The sequence below is a fragment of the Marmota marmota genome, unplaced genomic scaffold (assembly GCF_001458135.2).
Source record: "Marmota marmota marmota unplaced genomic scaffold, marMar, whole genome shotgun sequence".
NCBI lineage: Eukaryota > Metazoa > Chordata > Mammalia > Rodentia > Sciuridae > Marmota > Marmota marmota.
The window spans coordinates 22,570,025-22,588,573 of record NW_026000016.1 but is presented as its reverse complement, the minus strand read 5'-3'; the positions used below and the strand labels follow the sequence as shown (position 1 = coordinate 22,588,573).

Here is an 18,549-nt window from a genome sequence, read left to right as displayed (position 1 = left end):
TTTTTTTTTTTTTTTTTTTTTTTTTTTTTTTTTTTTTTTTTTTTTTTTTTTTTTTTTTTTTTTGGTGCTGGGGATTGAACCCAGGGATTCACACAATGTTAGGCAAGTGCTCTACCACTGAGTTACATCCCCAGCCTTTTTTTATTTTTGAGACAAAGTCTCTCCAAATTGCCCAGGCTGGCCTCAAGATCCTCCTGCCTCAGTCTCCTGACAAGTAGCTGGCATGCACCACTGAACCCAGATAAAATTTTTAATTAAAAAAAATTCAGGAGTGAGTTAGATCTGCCAAGTTCTGAATATTCACTTCTGGAAGGGCTAAGCCTTTTTTTCCACCTAATTTCTTGATACTCAACTCCTCCAGCTTTTGCACATTTAGGCGAGAAATAGGACAGCAGCACTATGTGAACTCTAGCTCTGCCTTAAGACAGGGCAGGTGCCGGGTACGGTGGTGCATGCCTGTAATCCCAGTGGCTTGGGAGTCCTAGGCAAGAGGATCGTGAGTTCAAAGCCAGCCTCAGCAACTCAGCAAGGTACTAAGCAACTCAGTGACCCTGTCTTTAGATAAAAGATTTAAAAGGGCTAGGGATGTGGCTCAGTAGTTAAGTGTCCCTAGCTAGGTTCAATCCCCAGTATCAAAAAAAAAAAAAAAATGCAAGATGGGTTTCTGGGGACTCTACTCCAGGGATAGTCACTTCACCTAGCTGATCCATTCTGGGCTGGGCTGAGTTTTGAAACACTGACCCCAGCAGCCCACAGGTGCATGTAATTTCTTATGCATTTTCATGGAGAAAGTTTGGAGTTCTCTATAGAGAGAAAAAAGAAATAAGAATGGATTTCTCAGGCCTAACCTATTCCTTCCTCCTCTCTAATCCATTTGCCCAAGATGGGGAGTGAGAGGGGGAGGAAAAAAGAGGAGCGGGGGCACCAAGAAGGAGAGAAATGGAATTAACAAAGAAGCACCTGAGAGGTCAACCCCTTGCCTTTCTCCTCCTAGGCTGGAGAAGATTCTTCCTTGGTACTCTCCAGAAATCCTCTCAAAGCAAGAGCACGAAGGCTACCCAGCCCCTTCTGCCCCCCACCATAGGGCCTGTGTTTGTGAGTGAAGAGTTAGCATGTTCTCCTGTCAGTCTGGTAGAGAAAGAAGCAATTAGCAGGGCCTGCTGACCCTGAGAATTTTGTTTTCAAGTTCAGCATGTAGGGATTTATTCAGACAGACTCTTGGCAAACATCAAATCCCAGGCATCAAAGAAATTTGCTCAACAAATTCCTAGGAAACCTCCTGGGCAGGTGGCCGTGAACACTTTTCTATTAGCAGAACCACCCAAAGGGGACCAAACTCCAGAGGTAGATCCATCCGGGAAGGAAAAGCAATAGTTCTACTGTTCCTTCATTCAGGGCAAAATTGCCTAGCATGAGACATTTGTTCTCATTGTCTTCTCTCCTCCACTTTGAACTTCCCTGTAAGTTTACTAAACTGAGCTAAACTCAGCTCACCAGGAGGGAGAAGGCCCACTCTGGCTAAGCAATTCCTCAGTCCCTCCCCTGAGGAGCATGTGGTCCCATCTCACTCTGGTCACCAGTACACAGATCACACCTCCAACCCCCACTGAAATACAGTGCCCAAGAGCCTTGGATTGTTTTTATGTGTGAGCCTGATCTAGCTTTTAAACTGGGGTTGGAGGAGGGATATACTTTTTGTGCTCTTTAATTCCAGTTCACAATAAATTATGCCTATTTTAATTAATCATTTAATAAATGAACAAATGAATGAATGAGCCTTCAGGATATTTAACAATACCTTTTTATTAAAACAATTTGGAGTATATGTAATGGGAGAAGAAGAGAGAAGGGCCAAAAAACCATAAGTGTCTGGTTGATTCTCCCCTGCATCTTCCTGGACATGTCTCGGATGCAGGGTCCTGGAGGAAGGCCCTTCTCCAGGGACAGGCTGCAAAGGCCCCAGGAGAAGGGAAAAGTGGGAGGTATGATCATTGGAACTCTAAGGAGAAGCTTCTAAATCCTGGGTGAGACCTTGTGATGCTCTTGGGTACCAGTATTTATGTTAGTTGGGACTAGTGGGACTTGCCTTTGGATAGGATGATGGCACTACCAACATGGAAGTTTCCTGGGCAGGATAATTGTTGAGAAAACTCACAGTTATGGCACACTGGGAGGCCTTGGTCGCTGCCAACATAGTGTCTGGAGGTTTCCCTCTAGTATACCAGGTCATGTAAGTCACTTTTGACAAATTCGGGCTAATAGTCATCACTGCTATATCATCTATGTATATGTATGTGTCCTGGATTTGGGGGATAATTCCCATTTCAAACCTTTGTCCTATTACCAATTATTGTCCTATTTTGATTTTTTTTAATTTATTTTTTGTCCCCCTGCTCCCCACCCCCCAGCCCCAAGGCACTTTGCCACTGAGCTCCTTCCACAGTCCTTTTTATTTATTTTCAGACAGGATCTTGCTAAGTTGCTGAGGTTTACTTTAAACTTGAGATCCTCTTGCTTCAGCCTCCTGAGTTGCTGGGATTATAGGTTTTTGTTCCACCACTCCAGGTCCTGGTGTCTTTAGTTTTGAAAACTCTCCTTATAATGTCTTGTGGTTCTCTATAGAGGAGGGGGGATCAAGGGGAGGGAAGTGGGGAGGGTAAGGGAAATTATTAGGGAGTAAATTGATCAGATTGTTATGTGCATATCCAAATATGTCACAATGAAACTTACTATTCTGTGTAATTAACAAACACCAATTAAAAAATCACAATAGGAAAAGATGTCCTATGGTTATAATTGCACTAATAAGAGTTTTTTTTTTTTAATTAAAAATATTTCCAGAGCTGACAATATAGCTCAGTGGTAAAGTTTAGCATGCATGAAGCCCCAGGTTTGATTCTCAGCACTGCAAAAATTAAAAAGTAAGTAAATAATAAAAAGAAAAGAAAAAACATTTATACAGTAAAATTAATGTTATCATATTATTAAAATTTTGGAAAATTAGAAAAAAAAACACATTGCCTGCCATCTTGACACATGGTATACAAAGGTGTGTAATTTTCTCAGCAACAAATCACCAAAGTAAATATACAATTTCATGTCTTACTTTCTTCAACCAACATTATATTTTTTAAAACATTTCTAGTTATCATTTTTAAAGGCAGTATTTTAATGGGAGGATAATGTTCACCCAGGGGATTACAAAAATATGTTAATCATTTTTCTATTTATTCATAGTGTTTCACAATAATAAATCTTCAAGGACTGGGGCTATAGATAGAATGATAGAGATCTTGCCTGATGTTTGAGGCTCTGGGTTCCATCTCCAACACCATTAAAAAATTTTAATTTTAAAAAAATATATGTAATAAATATCATCGTGTACCAAATGATACATATTTTAAATTTTTCTTTAGTTTAGAGTCTAGAAGTTGAATTATAGGCTCAGGTTATGAATATGCTTATGACTCTTGATGGAGATCACAAATTGCTTTCCAAAAAAGTTGTACTTATTTACACAGCCAACAACAACATCTGGGGGCCTCTGTGACAGGTCATCACCTGTATTGAGATAGGGTTTTGAAATGATTCTCAGGCTAATTTCGCTCAACAATGTCCTCTCCTTTAGTAGCCAATGTATAGGTACAAAATAATAAACAGATACACTACTAAAGATGATAAACCAAAGAGGGATGTTATTTAAATTACATGAGTACTTAAAAAGAAAAAAAAATGAATTACAGTAGATGGGGTAGAGAGAGAAGATGGGAGGGGAGGGGAGGGGGGGATAGTAGAGGATAGGAAAGGTAGTAGAATACAACAGTTACTAATATGGCATTATGTGAAAATGTGGATGTGTAACCGATGTGATTCTGCAATCTGTATTTGGGGTAAAAATGGGAGTTCATAACCCACTTGAATCTAATGTATGAAATATGATATGTCAAGAGCTTTGTAATGTTTTGAACAACCAATAAAAAAAAAGTGCAAAAAGAAAAAAAAAACACATAAATGATGCAGCAGGCCCCAATTTCCAATGATGGGAGGCAAATGTACTGGCATACGGTAACCACAACTGGGGTAGCTTCTTCAGCAGGAAGGGCTTTGGCAGATTTGAGTATCAGGCCAAAGGCTTTATATCCACAGGCACATGGCTTTATACAAAGGGTTTGCTTTCTATGCAAACGCCATGGAAAGCACTGTTGCCCACGTTGGTTTGGTCAACTTCACTTACAGATGCAATACGTGAGAACAATTATTATTTCCTAATAAAACAATGGCTAGACACATTGACTAAGGGAAGGGAGGAAATCACATTTGTAGGCAATTGACAAATAGCCAGTCCCTTTCACATTGGTTTTGTCCACTTAAAAAAGCCTATATCTAAGCCAGGTGTGGTGGCTCACACTTGTAATCCCAGATACTGAGGCAGGAGGATCCAAGTTCTAGGACAGTCGAGGTAATTTATTGAGATCCTGTTTCAAACTAAAAGTACTTTATTTGTTTGTTTATTTATTTATTTGTAGAACTGGGGATAGAACCCAGTGCCTCCTCATGCTAAGAAAGTACTCTGCCACTGAGCTATATCCCCAGCAAATAAATAAACAAATAAATAAAAACACAAAGGGCTGGGGATATAGCTCAGTGCTTACCTAGCATGTGCAAGGCCATGGGTTCAATCCCCAGTGCTGGACAGGGGAGTAGCAGGGAGCCTGGATTCAGTGTGCTGGCTTTTCAGCCTCATTTGGCAGTTCCAAACTACATTCCAGGGGAGCAGCAATGAGAGAGCTCCAGGGTCCTGTGGTTGGGACTCCCCAGCTTCTAAGTCTCAGCCTGGCCACTACATCTCTTGGGGGGCTATGGAATAGCAGTGCCCCTACACCTCAAGGAATTAGAGATGATAGAAAAGCATTTACAAAGTGCCACTGCTATCCTTACTGCTGATCCATGGCAAATGTATTGTTACTCACCCTTGTTACTGGAGGCCTGTTGTGTCTAGGGACATTACTAGAGTATGCACCTGCTCTATTACTGAGCTACACATGCAATCCAACTGCAGTTTTTAATACTATGCATTATGATTTACATTTTTGATACACACACATACATATTTCTGGATTGTAGCAATATATTGTGAAGTTCCTAGTACAGTTATATGACAGGCTAGAAAAACAGGCCAATTCTTTGTTTTTGGTTTGTTGATTCTATTTGTTTTTGGCACTGGAGATCAAAGCCAGGGGCAATTTACTACTAAGCTACATACCCAGTCCTTTTGTATTTTTGAGACAGGGTCTTGCTAAGTTGCTGGGCATCTTGCTAAATTGCAAGGTTGGCCTAAACTTGTGATCCTCCTGTCTCAGGCTACGGCATCATTGGGATTAGAGGTATGAGCCATGGCACCCAGCTTGGCCAATTCTTGATAGATAAAAACATTGTCCAATGTGACCATTTTTAAGTTTTAAAGGCAAATTTCTGATAATTGTCCATGATCAATCTTAGTCGAATAAGCTTGGGAATCAGTGGGCAGCAGAGCATGGGGAATAGCATTTCAGCTCTGCCACTTTCTAGCCTGTGTCAGTTGCCAGACCTCCCTCAGTGTGTTTTCTCTTCTATTAATGGGGCAAAATAAGATATTATTACTTGAAAAAATGTACCTAAACATTCTGCACAGTTCCCGGCACCCCATAAATTCTAAATATTAGCTCTCTATTATCTTATTTTTATTATTAGAGAGTCCACTTGACAGGTGATAAAAGTATAAGATAAACAGGGTTGTTCAAATCCCTTGGAATTGATAGAATAAATTCATTAGGCCATCTCTGCTGAAAAGTTAATTATTTAGATTAATTAGGGAGACAAAATTCACTGTCTTTTTCTTTCCTTTCTTTCTTTCTTTCTTTTTTTTTTTTTTTGCAGTGCTTGGGATGGAACCCAGAACCTCGTGTATACACCTCCAGCCTTGGACTATGTCTTTAAGTGTAAAAAAATGTGCATTACTGCAGACTCAAGTGTTTTTTGTTTTGTTTTGCTTTGTTTTTTACTTTCAGTCTTATCCCCTCTCAAATACACCACCTAACTTACTGTCAACATTATGTTAATATAAGAAAATGCAATTATCTTTCTTTTTTTGATGTCAACTTTTTTATTAATATTCATGTATCAATACAATTATCCAATATTAATAATAAATAATTAAATAATAATGCAATCATATCTTTTTCCTCCTTAAAACGTCTTACTCTCCCCCAGGGTCCAAGTGCTTTATTCTGACAGACAAGTCCATCTAGGACCAAGTCGCTGTTGTTCTCCAATCTTTTCTCCAGAGATTTCCTGTCAAAATGATGGTAAGACAGTGTTTGCCTTTGCACTGTTCTCAGGCCATTTCCTTCTCTAGGCAGCTCCTCTTTGCTTGACGTAACCCTATCCATTCTTCAAGGTCCACATAAATTCTTATTTTTGTAAAAACACCAAAAGAAAAATTTGTATTCTCATATTTAAGCATGTTGATGTATAAATATCATATTCAGAAAAAGGTCAAAATAACTGAAAATACATACCCCAAAGTATTAGAAGTAGTTATCTGTAATTTTTTCTTCTTTGTAATAAGAAAAAACATTAAAATATTTTTTTAAAAAATATATAAGGGACAAAAAGCTAACACGGCATCTCATTCCAAGTTCCCACTGTTTGCCAATCACTAGCCAGAACTACATCTGAGAAGCTTCGTGAGACTGTGAATTCAACTGTTCTTGTAATACATCAGCTCACAGAACTGATTTTTTAAAGTTGGAAATAAAATTAAAATGTAATAAATTATATAGTACAAAAAAAAGTAAAGAAATCTTCGGTATCAACCCTTTCCAAACACTTTCAGGTTTCCCAAGTGTTCCCACAGAATTCCTCAAATGTCTCAGACGGAGCATGCATCCCCTAATGTTGAGATTACCAACAATATGCAAGGGCTGTCTTCACATTTGTGGCAAGTGTCTAGCCGGCACACAGTAGGCACTCAGTAGATGTCTGTGATCTGAATTGATCTTGCTCTCACTTCTGAACAGCTGGAAGATCTTGTAAAGACCCATGGGCAGGGCCTGGCACATGATGGCAAAAGCTGAACTCCAGAACAGGGTCATTTATCCCAGTCACTTGTCAATAGCCATGGGTGCTTTTTCCCAATTTTTGCACTTTAATTTTTTTTCTGAGTATATAAGTAATATTGGCTAGGCGCAGTGGCACACACCTATAATCCCAGCAACTTGGGAAGCTGAGGCAGGAGAATCCCAAGTTTGAGGTCAGCCTCCACAATTTTGCAAAACCGTTTTGAAAATAGAAAATAAAAAGGACTGAGGATGTAAGTCAGTGGTAAAATTCCCATAGGATCAATCTCCAGTACCAAATAAATAAATAAAAGTCAAATTGTTCCTCTGTAAAAATAAAATTTAAAAAACAAACTGAATAAAGAAAAAAAAATCTGTTCAGTCCACATACTTTTTTTTTTAACCAAAATTATTTGGATTAATATCTTTTAATTTTCTTTACTCATTTCCTGACACAAACATTGATCTCTAAAATTTCCAAGCACTGAGCTGATTCAGAAGCAGGGGGATTCCATACCCACAAATGAAAAGTTGCAAAAGTGCTTAGAGAAGGAATTTTAATAATCTCTGTAGAAATCATGCTTAATGTTGGAGTTGCTTTGTTGACTCTTAAGTTTCAGGGGTTTGCCTCTGAAATGACAGTCGACCTCTGTTTCATCAGTGACTCTTTCCAGTGATAAGCTACTTTGGGTGTTCAAGAAACCCAGAAGCAAGGGCAAGCTGATCCCTCCTGGGAATACCATCCTAAGACAAACCAGTCTTACTGAAAGTGAGTAAGAGCCTCTTCCATGGAATTGAGTTTGCTCACACTTCTGAACAGACAGAAGATCCTGTAAAGACCCATGGGCAGGGCCTGGTATACAATGGCAAAAGCTTTTCCTGTCCCCCACCCCCCACTCTCTGGGATGTTACCATTCCACTGGGGGACATTACGGGGCTTCTAAGAATGTAGCTATTGCTTACTTACGTATCTTCCTTAAATTTCATGTAGAAGTACTGGGTCATACAATGCCCTGGGCAGTACTGACTAGCTACCTAGCAAAGGATTGTGAAGCCAAATAAAGGTATGACAAATCATTATTAAGGTAACCTGGACCTTCAGGTATCAAAAAGTTTATTTGTGAATGTGTTTGGGAAGTATTCATTCAGGTATTTCAAATCACAACAAAGATCAGATCATTTTCTCCTGAGCAGTAAAGATAGGTGTGGCACAATGGGTCATCATTTGAGGAGCCTGAATCCTGTGTCAAGGGTTCCATATTGTCCTTTCTAAACTTTACACTGTCCTGGCAGGTAGAATTATTAGGATTACTGTTATACTTCAAGGTAATTTCACCCACATTAGTTATAGATGAAGAAGCCAGGAGCCAGAAGTTAATAATTGGCTGGCAATAAGGGGCAGCACTGGGATTTAAATTCAGTTCCCATTTTACTCCAAATCCCCTGCCCTTCATATTTGACCTCCTGTTATCCTGGTTGTGCCACGGGGATTATTGTAGAATATCTTCTTTAGGGTGAAGGACTAAATAGGAACATTATTTAGTTGATGGCATTGTCTACCCTCACAGCAGGCCTTGTAACTCTAAAGAGGATCCCAGATATTCCCTGCGGTAGGCTGAATATTTAGGAGTTAGCTTGGCCACAACTGTGGAGAAATGTGAAAGTCCCTGAGGGATACCAGTTGGGGGACCCAAGATGGCATGGTGTCTCCTTATCCTAAATATAGAGATCTTACCTGGAAGCAATTCTCTGGCTAGAAAAGGAAAGATGGATGTGGTAAGGATGCAGGTGACACCAGCCCTCCAGGCCCGTGGAAGGAAGCCAGTTTCAGCCACTGAACAGCTCAGAACAGCATGAGCAACACAAGCAGGGACAGGGGACCATGAGAGTTGAAAGAAATAACACTTTAGCAGGGGTTAAGGTGTGGATTTAGCAAATAATAGGATGCTCAAATAAATTTGAAATTTAGATAAACAATGAATCACTTCTTAGTGTAGGTATGTCTGGGTACCATTTTATCTGACAATTCAGGCAGGGGAGGATGTTGTGGGCTGAGATTGAGGGCTAACAAAAGGAAGAGTTCCTTCTGTGAGGTTTGGGGAAAGTATCTAGGATGTGTCTTGCCCTGGATGGGTGTCAGTATAGGAAAACTTCCAAAGAAAGCTTATCATCTCAATAGAGAACCACTCGGACCCTATGCTCTCACATTTCAGCCTTGGAGGGACAAACCTTCTGAGTTTATAGGACAGGCACAAGAATTTTCAGACTGAGATAACAGAAATTTTCACTGTCAAGGTCAAGGTTTCACATTTCAGGTTTGATGTGTTCTGCAATTAAAATTCTTAATATAATTAAAGTCTATTAAAAAGAAAAATTCTTAATGTGACAGATTATATGAGTTTACTTGTCCAGTATTTATTTATTTATTGTACTGAGGATTGAACCCAGGGCCTTGTGCATGCTAGGCAAACACTCTATAACTGAACTACATCCCCAATCCTCAAATATTCTAATAAAAGCTAGAAGTGAAAGGGGATCTATATAAGAATTTAAGCTAGGTGTGGTGGCATATGCCTATAATCTCAACTATTTGGGAGGCTAAAGCAGAAAGATCACAAAATTTGAGGCCAGGCAACATAGCAAGACCCTGTATAAAAAAAAAAAAAGAATTTAGCCTGATTGGGTGGTACACACCTGTAATTCCAGCAATTCGGGAGGCTAAGGGAGGAGTATTTCAAGTTGAAAGCCAGTCTGGGCAATTTAGCTAGGTCTTGACTCAATAAAAAATAAAAAGGGCTGGAAACATAGATCAGAGGTTGAGCGCCCCTATGTTCAACCCCCAGTACCATAAAAGTTTTTTTTTTTTTTCAAATTTGTGGTTTTGGGGGTACCGGCGATTAAACTCAGGAGCACTCAACCACTGAGCCACATCCCGAGCTTTATTTCGTATTTTATTTAGATACAGGGCCTCACTGAGTTGCTTAGTGCCTCGTTAAGTTGCCAAGGCTGGCTTTGAACTCGAGATACTCCTTTCTAACCACTGGGATTACAGGTGTGAGCCACCCGGCCCGGCATTAAAATTTTTTTGAGACTAGAAAAAGAAGAAGACTACTGCTTGGATTATTTTAAAAAAAAAAAAAAAACAGTGCAAGGTAATTTGGGGTCCTGGTCACCCAAGTCCTTGGGTAAATAGTCTCAAGCCTACCAGAGGAAACTCAATAACTCAATTCCTCTTCCTTCAGAAGAATAGTTAGCATTTATTGACCCCTGCATCTTTTAAATTTTAACTTTTTATGGTACAGGGGATAAAATCTAGGGTATAGTGCATGCTATGGAAGTGTTCTACCACTGACTACATTCCCCTCCGGTACCCTGCTTTCCTTGAATTTAGACAATCTGGTTCTCAGATAAGAGGGAATGCTTTTTTAAAAGAAAGAATCCTCCTTTTTTTGTAGATTTTTTTTTTTTTTTACTTTCAGAAGTATAAATACCATTATGTCAGAATATTGGAATTTAAAGAGTGTTGGGGAGCATCTCAAATTCAGCCTAACATCCACCAGAGGCTTCACCAGGTGCTCTGTATATGCAGGAATTCACTGTGGTTCACAGTGTGCTTCTGAGCTTGGTAGTGTCAGAAACCACTTTAATTTTTTGGCATTCAGACCAACACTAACCCAGTTCACCAAAATTAATGCAGAACCAGGAGGCCCTCCATGTCTTCACTTACAAACAGAATGTAAGGTCTCCCAATATCGGGAGGACATCTCCAATCTACATAGACAGCCCAGCCACAATTCCACAATTGCTTGGTGCACGGAGAAGAATGATAAGAACAGAAGCCATCAATCACTTAAAGAGTATTCAAAAATTAATAGAAAATGGTCTGGGGATTTAGCTCAGTGGTAGTGTGTTTTAGTCAGCTTTTTCCTTACTATGACCAAAAAACCTGACAAGAATAATTTTAAGAAGGAAAACTTTATTTGGGGTTCACAGTTTCAGAGTTCTCAATCCACAGAAGGCTGAATCCATTCCTCAGGGCTCAAACCGAGGCAGAACATCATGGCAGAAGGATGTGCTGGAGGAAAGCAGTTCAGAACATCACCAGGAAGCAGAGAGAGACTCCACTCACCAGGGACAAAATATATACTCCAAAGGCAGACCCCAATCACACCCCACCTGCCTTTAGTTACCACTCAGTTAATACCTATCAGGGGATTAATTCACTGACTGGATTAAAACTCTCATAAACCCAATCACTTCACCTCTAAACCTTCTTGCATTGTCTCACTTTGGGGGGGACACCTCACATCTAAATCATAACATAGGACACTTGCCTAACATGTGAAACTCCCTGGATTCAATCCCCCCATAATAATAACAATAACAATAATAAAAAATAAAAACATTAATGGTGATAGTTAGGCCTGGTCAAATGGGCCCATTTCAATCTCACAATTTCACCAAGAAAGAAATATCCTACTCTCCCTTTTATTTGTGAGAATACCGACACACTGTACTCATAAATTCTAAGAGGTATGGTTTTTAAGATTTGAATTGTCCTGCAAAGTATATTCTATAATTTCCAGGCGTGGTGGCACACACCTGTAATCCCAGCAGCTCGGGAGGCTGAGACAGGAGGATTGCGAGTTCAAAGCCAGTCTCAGCAAAAGCGAGGCGCTAAGAAACTCAGTGAGACCCTGTCTTTAAATAAAATACAAAATAGGGCTGGGGATGAGGCTCAGCAGATGAGTGCCCCTGAGTTCAATCCCCAGTTTCCTCCTGAAAAATTATTATTATATCCTATAATTGATTTTAACACTTGATAAAATATGAGTTTTTACTTATTCAGTCATCAAATATTGTGTGTTTAGCATAAGCTTGGTATGATACAAGTTTGATGGAGAAAGCAGTGTATAACACTGAGGACCCTACTAAGTTCATAATTCAGTGGAGGAGACCACAAATCAGCAAATAAATCAACAAAATGTCAACTTGTGGATGTTGCTATGAAGAAAATAGGTATGAAAAAGAGACAATGGGGAACAGGGCCAGGCAGTGACATAAACCTGTAATCCTAGTGAGTTGGGAGGCTAAGGCAAGAGGATCACAAGTTTAGGGTCAATTTGGGCAACTTAGAGATACCTGCCTCAAAATTAAAAATAAAAAAATGGCTGGGAATATAGCTCAATGGTAAAATGACCCTGGGATTAATTCCCAATACAAAAAAAAAAAAAAAAAGGGGGGGGACAGGGAACACAGGGACTCAGGAGTGTCTGAGGGGTGATAATGGAGCTGAGATCCAAGAGCAGAGACTTCACTGTGGGCTACAGAGGTATTAGGAGAAAAGGTCCCCTCATCTCTAGGGATCAGTGTCCTTTGCTGGGAGCAGCTCCATATGGGGCTCCTTGGAGGACAGTCTGGGCAAAGAGGAGAGGGCCTAATCATGTCCCTTGGTCTACATAGTGCTAAGCAGATCCACCACTCATTGTTCCCTGTAAAGCACTGAGCACAGATGAGGAAGCACCCAGGCCTCTGGACCCCTGCCTTAATCCTGCAAGGCAGAGTCCACCTATCATGGCCAAGGAGCCTGAGAAATTCCCTTGCCAGGTGTCCAAAGAACACTGGAAACACCCCAAATGTAGCCAGTCAGATTGGAGACAAGGGGGCTGAACAGGACTCCTGGCACAGACCCAAATTTCTGTCCCCCGACCAGGTACTTCTTTCCGTTTGTAGTTTATAGGCCCTTTTGGCAACTGCAGGGTGACTGCTTAGCACTCTGCAATTTGAGCCACATCATTATTTCTAATTAAACTCTTTAAGTTTAATTGGCTGTGGCTCAGCGGTAGTGCACTTGCCTGGCACATGTGAGGCACTGGGGTCGATCCTCAGCACCACATAAAAATAAATAAGCAAAATTAAAAAATATATATTTTTTTAAAAAGAAAGAATTTTTTTGTTGTAGTTGTTTTGTAATTTTTTCGGGCTGAAATGATTCTCCTGCCTCAGCCTCTGGAATAGTTGGAATAACAGGTATGTGCCATTGCAACTGACAAGAATTTTAAATATAGAACTTCAACTGTTATACATTTTTGTTATTGTTCTTGTTTTTGGTACCAGGGCTTGAACCTAGGGGGCACTTTACCACTGAGCCTCATCCTCAGCCCTTTTTTAATATTTTATTTAGAGATAGGGTTTTTTTTAAAATATTTTTTTAGTTGTAAATTGACACAATACCTTTATTTATTTATCTTTATGTGGTGCTGAGAATTGAACTCATGCTTCACCTGTGCTAGGCTAGTGCTCTACCACTGAGCCACAACCTCAACCCCTAGAGATGGGGGTCTTACTAAGTTGCTTAAGGCCTTGCTAAGTGGCTGAGAGCCTGGCTTTGAACTTGTGATCCTCCTGCCTCAGCCTACAATCCAAAACAGCTGGAATTACAGGCATGTGCTACCACACCCAGCATGTTATGTTTTAAATGACTGAAAAAATTTTTTAATTTTTTATCACCTATTTGTATGAGCAAAGTCAACGACAGGATTGTCACAAATTTGAAGAGATATTCATTGTAATTTTTTTGGTAGTGGTCCTGGGGATCAAACCCAAGGCCTCATCCATGCTAGACAAATGTTCTATTACTGAATTACATTCCCAGAGACTCATCATTACAAAGTCTTTTGTTTTGGTTTGGTTTTGGAATGGGGATTGAACCTATGGGTGTTTTACCACTGAGCTACATCCCCAACCCTTTTTGAGTCAGGATCTCACTAAATTGCTTAGGGCTGGGTAGTCGTACACACCTATAATCCCAACAATTTAGGAAGTTAAGGCAGGAGGATCAGAAGTTCAAAACCAGCCTAGGGGGGGTTTAGCAACACAGCAATTTAGCAACGCCCTAAGCAACTTAGCGGAATCCTTTCTCAAAAATAAAAAAATAAATAAAAGGGCTGGGGATGTAACTCAGTGGTAAAGTGTTGTTCCTGGGTTAAAATACCAGAATCAAACAAACAAAAAAAAGTAAGTTGCTTAGGGTCTCAATAAATTGCTGAGGCTGGCTTTGAACTTGCGATCCTCCTGCCTCAGCCTCCCTAGTCACTGGGATTACAGGCGTGCACCACTGCACTGGGCCCCACTGTTACAAAGTCTTGATCAGGAATTGCATTTGTCCATTTCAAGCATAAAACCTGATACAAAAAATTATGTTCTGAGAAGTAAACTCAAATTTTCTCATTGAAAATTTTCAAAATGACTTATTTGGGAGTCTTCACAAGTTTCACATTTAATATCTTCCCTGAAACATAAAATTTTCTTATAGTGATTATATAAGCTAGAAATATACAATGAATTATAAAATCAAGTTCCATATTGAATGGCTCCAAATCTCCTCCTCTACTCCCCTATGTAACCTTAGAATATGACCATTTTCTAAGCAGGTGTGGTGGTATACACCTGTAATCCCAAAGATTTAGGAGGCTGAGGCAAGAGGTTTGCAAGTTCAAAGCCACACTCAGCATTTAGTGGTACCCTGTCTCAAAATTTAAAAAATCAATAAATATAAAAGAACACGGGATGTAGCTCAGTGGTAAAGTACCCTGGGTTTAATGCCCAGGAACAATAAATAATTTTTTTTAAAGACCATTTTTTAAAAATAAAGTGACATGGGAAAGGTCAGAAATCTTGCCATAGAAGATGGTAAGATGAGGGAAGAGCATTCAAGCCTGGGAAGCAGGAGGTGCAGCAACCCTAAAGCAAGGTCGGACTTGGTAAACAGAGGTGGCTGGTCTGCAGCATAGAACTGAGAGAAGGAGGCAGTAACGCCAGTCCCCATGCATGTGGCATCTAACCTAGTGCATGGGAGGTCATTGAGTGGATTTAACAATGGTGTGATCTACTATAAATTTTTTCCCTATAATCTATAATCCATGTGTGCTGTACAAAGAATGGAATACAGACATGCTAGAGTTGAAAGAGGAAGACCACCCAGGAAGTACCAGTGAAAGGTGGGGACAAGTGCAGATGGTTCTGAGAAGCATTTCAGAGGCAGAATCAATAGGACTACCTACACAGGTGAAAGAAAGAGAGGTGCCAGAAGAATGTCTGTACTTTTGGGCTTGAACAGTTGAGTAAATGGTAGTGCTATTTACTGGGCAAGACTGAGGGAGGGGAAGTTGGGGGAAGGGAAGACAAAACCTGAGGACCAATGACCCATGTCTTTCAACAAAGTGCACTATAGACTATAGACTGTAAGATTTAAGAGATGCACAGATCATTTATTTGTCTTCTATGATACATACTGGAATATCAACAGATGCAATGATGTAGACTGGATTTGCTTCAAACAATTCAAGTGAGGAGGTGGGAAGAGTGAGTGAAAGAGAAGATAAAACACAAGATTGGTGATGAGTGGATAATTTTTGAAGCTGAGTGATGGGTACATGGGGGTTCTTTATACTATTTTCTCTACCTTTGTATATGATAATTTCCATGGAACTGTATGAGATCATGGGGAAAGGCTCCTAACTGGTGTGTGCGGGGTGGTAATCAAGGGGAGCAATGCTCAGATAGGATAAAGAAACAGGTAAGACCATCTCTATCCTAGGTCACATTCTTTGGGGAGGAAACAGATAATGAACAATAAACAGATGATAGGTTTAAATCAACATGACAAAGAAAAAGAGTGATGTGATAACATGTAAGTGGTAGCACTAAAGTAGCCAGAAACATTTCCATGAGGCAGTAATCTTTTCATTTGACTGACAGGAGCCAAATGGATATGAAGAGTGGTGCTTTTAAAATCCTTTCCACTCTATACTTTTACTTATAAACAAATCTAAATTAGCAGCCTTAAGTATTCTATTCTAGGGAAAATATTTTCACCTTAAGGCTTTTATACCCCTCCTCCCCCATTTTTTTTTTTAAACTCCAAATGTTGAGGCCATTATTAGCCCATGAGTTTCAGAAGTAAAACCAATTCAGCACTGACCCCTGGTGCCCCCTACCAATTCCCTCTTGCGGCAGGGTAAGGTGTCCTACACCTGGAAGCTTACAATCCTAGCCATTTGGCAGGCTAAGAGAGGAGGATGTCAAGTTTGAGGGCCACCTCAGCCAATTCCAGGTCTGTCTGGGCAACTTAGTAAGATCCTGTCTCAAAATAAAAAAGGGCTAGGGATGTAGTTTCAGTAAAGCACCCCTGGTTCAATCCCCAGTACTTCAAAAGAAAAATAAAAATTCCTTTTTGCCTTGGCAGTTCTCCTTCTCCACCATCTGGACTCTACAATCCCTTTCCCTTTAACCTGAGTTTTTGCCAAAGGGGCTCCAAAGCATCCTGCTCCCTGGCCAAGTGCTACTTCCCTATAAGGAAGCAAGGCAGCACCATGAAGTTGGGAATGTCGCTGATGGTGTTCACTGCTATAATCCTAGCACCTAGGTGTGTGTGGAGCAGAGTTGGCAAGCAATACATATTCATCTAATGAGAAAACTTCCTAGCTGGTCACAGTGGCTCATACCTGTAATCTCAGAGACTCAGAAGGTTGAGGCAGGAGGATTACAAGTTCCAGACCTCAGCAACTTAGACCCTGTCTTAAAAAAAAAAAAAGTATGCATGTGTTCTGGAGATATAGCTCAGTGGTAGAGCACCTTAGGTTCAATCCTTAGTACAAAAAAAAAAACTTCCTGAAGCTAACATCAGGTATCCAGTCACTTATCCAGGTGCTTAATAATCAATCTACAACTAGAAGATAGAGGTTGTAGCATACCTTCCCATAAATAAATATTACTATCTATATGGTAGAGACAGGAAACAGTTGGTTCAGATATTCCAAGTTCAGAATTATTTCACCTGAAACAGTCTTTCCATTCCTTAGGCATTTATTTAAAGCCTGGAAGAAGAAACTTATGGGAAAATATAGCATACAAAGAGAACATTACCCCTGTCATTTTAACATTTCTTGACAATATGAATTTAACTGATGTACAACAGCCTTCCTGTATAAATCCAGCAACAAATATTTTGGTTTCCTGAAAACAAAACAAAAAAGAAAAACAAAAAAACCTCTTTCCCTTGGGTTAAACTGTAGGAATTCTTCGCTGGCAGCTAAGCTGAGGATTTTTTGCATGTGCTTTTAAGATAGGATCGCAGATTTTATGTGTTCTGTATAGCAACCACGGACACTTAACATTCATTAAATAATAATGAAACAAGCTTGGATTATTTTGTTTCTCCTAGGTCTGTTCCTCACTTAAGTGACCTTGGACCAATCCATTCCTTCCCTCATATCTGATTTCCATTTATCTGTTTCAGGATAATGTTTATGACTAAGATGCTTTTGAGGTCTTCAGATTACAGATAGTAGTGTCCTTCATCTGTGAAATTTGTCTCCTTCACCATCCTATGGGATGTCTTCATGACACTTCTACGGAAAACCTGCACAGACAGTTGTAGAGCGTTGTCAATATCTAGGAAGGTTCAGCTGTTTGCTAGCCAATCAACCGCCAGTTAATGAGGGTAGCTTGAGCCATGAAGTCTGTTCTGCAGGCTACCGAGAATTGGAAAATGGTTAAACATAATTCGCAAACCATGTTTCCCTTATTTCTGCCGTTTTCAGCCCCTTGCAAACGATGCTGAAGCTGACAACACTGGACTACGCTATCATATTTGGCAAGCCTCTTTCCGAAGTAATCCTACCAAATACTGAGACGGTTACAAGGCCCACTCTGGCTGGTAGGACAAACTCCCAGGACAGGCCCTGTACAGTTAACGTTGTATTCCATACATTGTTTTAGAGGCTTACAAAATACAGCCATCTTGCATCAGGCACCCTGGCCCAGGGAGAGGGCGAGCCCCGTCCCCTGGTCCGGCAAACAGTCACCTCCGAGGGGATGACTGTCCACCGCGCAGCCCGAAGCGCACCTTGGCTGCCCGCTCCGCCGCGGCTGGAGTCTGAGCGGATAAAGTTGTCCGCAGGCACTCAGCCCGACCCGCAGGACCCGGCCGCGCTTAGCCCGGAGCAACAGAGGTTACAGGACCGCCGGTCCGCCCGCCAGCTGCTGCAGCAGCCCCATCCGAAAGTGGGCGCAGGACGCCAGGTTTCCATTTGCAAGCTTCCTGTTAGGGAGTATTTTCAACTGGGGCGCGGCGACCTGGTGGCCGCGTCCTCCTCCCCGCCCCCACGCTGCCCGGGGCGCCTCGGGGGCGCGCACCAGAGCCCGCGCGGGGGCGGAGCGGCCCTCCCCCGCATCGCCCGCAGGCCGGTTCCTCCGCGGTGCCTCCTCCCTCTACTTCCCCTTCGGCTCCCCAAACCTAGGCTTCGGGGTCTCGATGATGTGGGCGCACGGAGTGGGGTGGGAGTACAGGACCGGGGGCAAGAGTTAGATGGGGGCGGGCGGCCGTCTCGGCGGGAGCCGGCGGCCCGTCGGCGTGTCTTTTGTGTTTGTACACACACCGCGCGAGGCG

General features: G+C 41.1%; 1 protein-coding gene across 1 annotated transcript in view; it reads left to right on the top strand.

Moving 5' to 3' along the window:
- The window catches only part of LOC107140495, a 45,153-nt gene that overhangs the window by 26,252 nt on the left and 352 nt on the right, over positions 1-18,549 (top strand). The window contains exons 2-3 of the mRNA XM_048809784.1: positions 6,250-6,344; positions 17,702-18,546. Coding sequence (XP_048665741.1) covers positions 17,976-18,546 — 571 coding nt within the window. The 5' untranslated portion in view covers positions 6,250-6,344; positions 17,702-17,975. The remainder of the gene's footprint in view (positions 1-6,249; positions 6,345-17,701; positions 18,547-18,549) is intronic.